General features: G+C 33.9%; 1 protein-coding gene across 2 annotated transcripts; it reads left to right on the top strand.

The window, feature by feature from the left end:
- Positions 1-351: 351 nt before the first annotated feature.
- LOC109102611 (retinol dehydrogenase 7-like) lies at positions 352-5122 on the top strand. Of its 2 annotated transcripts, XM_019116002.2 has the most exons (5): positions 352-508; positions 1411-1725; positions 2545-2803; positions 4145-4308; positions 4428-5122. In XM_019116002.2, exons 2-5 carry the CDS (start codon positions 1413-1415, stop codon positions 4649-4651), a joined length of 960 nt encoding a protein of 319 aa, XP_018971547.1. In that variant the 5' UTR covers positions 352-508; positions 1411-1412; the 3' UTR covers positions 4652-5122. The 2 variants fall into 2 exon arrangements, with proteins under 2 accessions (XP_018971547.1, XP_042587774.1); XM_042731840.1 differs by lacking the exon at positions 352-508 and having other exon boundaries at positions 1329-1725.
- The last annotated feature ends 1088 nt before the right edge of the window (positions 5123-6210 follow it).

Genomic DNA, 6210 nt, shown 5'->3' with positions numbered 1-6210 from the left:
TCATCCAGTGATGCTTTTGTGAAAATTTTTGGAGTTTTTATTGTTGTTTTTTTTTTTTTTGTTATTATAAATTTCATCCAGTGATGCTTTTGTGAAATTTTTTGGAGTTTTTATTGTATTATTTAATGAACTGAAAAAAAAACAAAAAAACATCTAAATTATACCAACAGCATTACCATCCATCAGTACAAGCTTCTTTGCAATTGCAAGAAAAAGGTTGGAGAGATGTATCTCTGGTGTTTTAACAGACTTTCCCATTGAGAAACATTGTCACATTTCCCACAAACTGCCAATTAGTGTGGAATCTCAATGCGCCTGTCCTTTCTGGTCATCTAGCGCCCCCTGCAGGAGCATCACGGCACAGTTATTACATAATAGCAGAGACTTCAGTAACCGGTATCAGATGCACACGAAGCCTGAAGGAAGAACAAGCACATTCACAAACTACTGAGACGACTTACTAGTTTCTAGAAACAGGTATCTTAGAAAGCTGACTTCTAAAGCAAGGGTAAGTAGTCTATATGGCAAAATGGGTTTGTACAGTCAATTTTGTAGAGAGGTTCAAGTGAACAAATTCCTGTTTTTTGGTAAATGCATGCTGTTTGTAAAAGGGTTTTTTAGAACATGTTCGAGAAGGCCTTCTGTCTTATCACGCGTTTTGTAATGGCATTTCATCGTTGTCACAACTTGGTTTCTTTCTTTTATTCGTTCCAAGTTTGCAACAGTTCAGTGTAAAAGTTCACTATTGTTGACATCGCCTTAATTTTCACCCCCCATTTAATTATACTGAAGTGAAGTCCGACCGACTCCTTTCCGGGAATCGGTTCTTTCAAACAGTTATTTTTGACAGAACCGGTTCAGAACAGCTTCCTCGGTTCTTTCACTTCGAACACAATCACGTGATCTCGACATTGATATCGCGTGTTCTTATTGATATTGTTGACTCCAGAACCGAGGCGACCTATTCAGTCCGATTTGTCAACAAATCCTGTACATCGGCTTGTGTGATCCGGTTCAACTGGTTCTTTGACAAGATCCAATTCAAACGAATGATTCGTTCACGATTCGAACCGTGGCTTCCGTGTGTTTCACAATCATACAGCATTTACTTGCACATGTGTCCAATATGTATTCATAAAGAAACAGACAAACTTATTAGTCCGTTATTTATCATATATTGGTATTTATCTTTATTTTAAATGTGTCTTTTGATTTTTCTTGCTTGTCTATGACATCTCTCTTACTTTCTGATCTACAATCATAAGCCAAAAAGTTAATGGTTCACTAGGGCATGTACTATATGAGTAGAGCTTTGACCACATGCACTCTCTTTGGTGGTTTTGTATGAATCTGGATCCACTTTTCTTATAAAAACAATTTATTTTTTATTATTTTTTTTTTTTTTTGCAGAAATGTTCCTGTACATTATAGGTCTCATAGTCTGCTTCTATGTCTATCGGTGGTTCAGAGAACTGGGACGAGTTCCCAATAAATCGGAGAAGTTTGTGTACATCACAGGCTGTGACACAGGGTTTGGGAATCTCTTGGCCAAACACCTGGACACCAAGGGTTTCCGTGTCATCGCTGGCTGCTACATGGAGAAAGGAGAAGTTGAGCTGAAGAAGTGCTGCTCTGACAAACTCACAACGCTGCATTTGGATGTGACCGATAATTATAGCATCAAAAAAGCTGCAGAAACCATTAAAGCCCTGGTGGGAGAGAGAGGTAGGTCACAGAAAGACGTTCAGTTCAGCTTTGCATCACAGGAATAAACTACGTTTTAAAATATATTCAAATAGAAAATGTCTATTTTAAATTAGAATAATAATCCACAATATTACTGTTTTTACTGTATTTTTGAGCACATAAATGGAGCATTGGTGAGCAGACATCATTTAAATGTCAAGAAATTAAGAATGCATTCAATATTTAATTCCTGATCTTAAATGGATGCATTTAAAAATGTAATGCAAGATTTGACTTTAAAAGTAAAATTAAAATTCAAAAAAATTAATTTGATCGTAATTGCATGTTATGATATACACAATGCATGGGGTAATGCACAATATATACATACATACACAATATGTATTTCCAGAAACCTTAGATGATATTAATAACCAGTATTTGAAATGTCATCTAAACAAAATTTATTTAAATGTATTATATTTAATTAACAAAATTTCATTTTATGGACAATGGGGAAATAAGAGCATAATTTTCTGTCTGCTCATTTAAGCAGAAAGTTTCATTATTTGTCAATTAATTTTAGTTTAGTGGTCTCAATAAAAAAAAAAATATATATATATATATATATATATATATATATTAATTGTCAGGAATAATTAGTAAAAATAAATGCTTTAATTATGTTCTTGTTGTTGGAATAATGAAATTCCTAATATTATCCTTATTATTATTATTATATTATCTTTCTATTCTTTAATGAAGTTGTTGGTCGAGTAGTTTCTTCACATCACACTTCCTGTGTATTTCGTAATTCGATGAAAGAAAACGGTTTTATTGATTTTTGTGTGTTTGCAGGTCTGTGGGCCGTGGTCAACAACGCTGGGATCTCTTTCCCAACTGCTCCCCATGACTGGCTGGAAATTGAGGACTTCAAACAAATGATCAATGTCAATCTGATCGGGGTTGTTGCCATCACTCTGAGCGTGTTACCGCTCATTAAGAAGGCCAAGGGCAGAGTGGTCAATGTGGCCAGTGTGTTTGGAAGGATTAGTACTCTGGGAGGAGCGTACTGCATTACTAAGTATGGAGTAGAGGCTTTTAATGACAGTCTGAGGTCAGTATGTCCAGTGACCACTTCTTTTTTTAAATATTTTGATATCTCCAGAAAAAACTGGTCAAAGAAATTAAAATTCAATGCATTTCTCAGATACAAGCCAATGTTGTATTTGGGTGTGGCATATGCATTTATCAGCATCTATTTAATGAATGCAAAGTCCAAACAAAAGGAAACCATGTGCTATTAGTCATCATGATAATACAGCAACCATTCAGTCGAGTACATTTAATTTGGCAAGCATTTTGTCTGCTGCAAATGCTAACATATTCAAAAAATATCTGATTAGTCAGCACAGACTACAGCTGAAATATAGTAGCTGATAACTTCAACTGTGAATGACCAATCATAACAAAAGCTTAAATATATGTCCAGAGTGTCTGCAAGAGGCTGTGTAGAGAACTCACCAAAAGGTGCATTCTTGTATCAAGAATTATGCAGACCAGGATCTTAGTTTCTCTTTCCCCTGAATACTTTTTATGTTTCTAGAAATATATGTAGTTTATATCCAATTTACCTGTATATTAAGAGATGCAATACGTCCAAACACAGGGCAACAAGACAATCGTAAAACATGTAAAATCTCTTTTACAGTGCTTTAAAAAAGCTGTTATTTTAGTATTATTTATATACTATTATAATATTTATTCATATTTTGAATTCGCTTTTATTTTTATATTTTCAGTTTTGCCCATAAGTTAAAGCAGTTTTGTTATGTTGTTTTTAATATTCTTATTTCAGTAATTTTGAACTTAAACTTATTACAGCTTGTTGCCAACATTTCTAATTTTATATTTTCAGTATATTTAATCAAAAAAGTATGTATGTATATACACACACACACATATACATATACATATATACATACACACACACACACTACTGGTCAAAAGTTTGGGATCAGTAAGACTTGTAATGTTTTTTTAAAGCAGTCTCTTATGTTCATCAAGGCTGCATTTATTTGATCAAATATACAGAAAAAAACAGTAATCTTGCATAATTTTATTACAATATAAAAAAAGGTTTCTATTTTAATGTCCTTTAAAATAGAATTTATTTCTGTGATGCAATGCTGAATTTCCATCAGCATTACTCCAGTATATATATATAATTAGTAGTAGTAGTATTAATAGTTCAGCTTTATTCCATTTGCTCAAAATTATTTAGTTTTAGTTTTAACAGTAATAAATTATCTCAATGCACAAGTGTAATTAGGGAAGTTGAAATTGACCACCAAACCAACATTACCACAATCCATTCTTTCAAATCTGGCAATTTTATCTTTATCTCTACTTTTCCTGTGCTTGTATCCTGATTATATTGTTTGTCTTTGTTCTCCAGGAGGAACATGGCACCGTTTGGAGTGAAGGTTTTATGCATCGAACCTGGATTCTTCAAAACAACTGTTACTGACTCCACTGTCTTTGAGAGCCATTTGGAGAGATTATGGAAAAAGTTGCCTCAGGAGGTCAAGGATGAGTACGGCAGTGATTTCATAGACAAAAGTGAGTTCAAATCTCACTGAAAAAGTGATTTCAAATAACAGTCACACTCCCAAACTGTTTGCAGTACTAGTTCTGAAAGCTAATATACATTCCTGATGTCTCTATGGTTGTGTTTGCAGCAAAACAGGCGGTTAAGGAGAGGTATGAGAAGTTATTGGATCCAGATCTGATGAAGGTGGTCAGCTGTATGGAGCATGCGGTGGCTGCGGTCCATCCTCGGACCAGATATTCTCCAGGCTGGGATGCCAAGTTCTTCTGGCTGCCTCTCTCCTACATGCCAACCTTCATCTCGGATGCTTTTGTCTTAAAAGATGCTGTTAAACCAAAAGTGTCAGTTCTGTAAGCATAAACAGCCAATTCTCTGTGCTGCAGTCATGCAGCGTACGGATGGAGTAAACCATTTTTCCACTTTCAGGGGGATGTATGGTTAATAATGAACAAAAATAAATATTGTCTTATTTGAACGAAAATTAAATTTAAACTCAATCTATTTTTCAACGGCATTTAGATTGTAAGAAATAAATTTAATATAGATCATCTTGACTTTAACATCTTTATGCATTATTTTTGAGCTCCAAACACAAGGACATTGCAAAAACTGTAATTTCTAAAACTAGGCATTTTCAATCAAACAGCGTGCACAAAATATTTGTGTGAGATTACAGTATGATATTTCTGAAGAAAATTGGTAGAAAAAAATAGTTATCATCAATGGACACGAAAGGTACCCTAATTATAAAAATGACCCACAATTAAAACTTTAATGTACATTTTTACAATATTGAATATAAATAAAAACAAAATTTTAAAATAACATTTTTGGAGAGTTTCATTTTTCCTGTAAGGTTTTCTAGATCACAAAGAAATATTTCCCTTTACTTTTACAGCATTTCAAACTTTCCCACGCAGTACAAATATACTCTTATTATATAAAATATCTCAACTTTCTTTAAAGAATATTAAACAAGTGATATGATTGCTTAAGCACAAAACTGAATACCTTTCTTAAAAAATATATCTATGACATACAGAGTTACTTTTATTACACTTCGTTAACCATCACCTTACCAGCATGACACTTGTGAAGCCTGTGTTCTTCAATCAGTTAAATCTGAACCTGTCAAAGTGTCATTTCACCACCTATTTTGACCTCAGATTTAGGAATACATGGGCATTGGGCAAACAACTAAATATTGAATGTTTAGAAGCCAAAGTAGGCTTTTTGGTTTATTGCACAACCTCAGTGAACGTACTTGCGTTTGGCGCCATCTGACCCCGCAGTCAGTTTGTGGCCCTTGAGCTCTTCATTGCACCGGGATCAGGACAGCAGTGGGAATTGGGAGATCTGCTGGTTTTCACAGTGAAGGAGTATTGATAACTGTTTGTCAGTTCTGAACACAATCAGATAATTTGTAAGTAAAGTAAAGTAGTGTGCATGATTTGTTAAAGACAATTTCAGTGTTCAAGGCTATAACTGATTTTTGCAATGAATCATTGACGGAGAAATGAGGGAACATACAATTATAGTTGCGACGCTAACTAGTGGCTGTTGAATGATCTGTCTACAATAACGTTTTTGTTTAGCATTTATATTAAACAGATTAAATTATAAATATTTCCTTTCTATATAGCAAATGTTCTATACTCAAAAAAAAAAAAAAAAATCGTGTTAGATTTAATGAAGGAATTTTATTAAATCATGCAATTTTGCATTAAGCTTATTTTGTTAACCAAAGAGAACCTAAAGAAAAGAGTGCTTAATTGCCATAAAAATTACTGCAAAGAATCATAATTTTTTGAGAGAGTCAGACAGCCAAACATTGTGTTTCTCCTTTTGACCGCAAGGTTGTGCACTATAATCAGTTTTAATCTGGTCAGCATGCCCAGTGGAAGATCTTGCGT

Source organism: Cyprinus carpio, chromosome B9 (genome assembly GCF_018340385.1).
Source record: "Cyprinus carpio isolate SPL01 chromosome B9, ASM1834038v1, whole genome shotgun sequence".
NCBI classification, from domain to species: domain Eukaryota; kingdom Metazoa; phylum Chordata; class Actinopteri; order Cypriniformes; family Cyprinidae; genus Cyprinus; species Cyprinus carpio.
This window is presented reverse-complemented; position numbering and strand designations above follow the sequence as displayed.

Excerpts from the sequence above, each read along its gene's own strand:
- LOC109102611 (XM_019116002.2), top strand. The coding sequence starts at position 1,413 with ATGTTCCTGTACATTATAGGTCTCATAGTCTGCTTCTATGTCTATCGG. Across the intron at positions 1,726-2,544 it reads AGCCCTGGTGGGAGAGAGAG|GTCTGTGGGCCGTGGTCAAC; the intron begins GTAGGTCACAGA and ends GTGTGTTTGCAG. Across the intron at positions 4,309-4,427 it reads CAGTGATTTCATAGACAAAA|CAAAACAGGCGGTTAAGGAG; the intron begins GTGAGTTCAAAT and ends TTGTGTTTGCAG.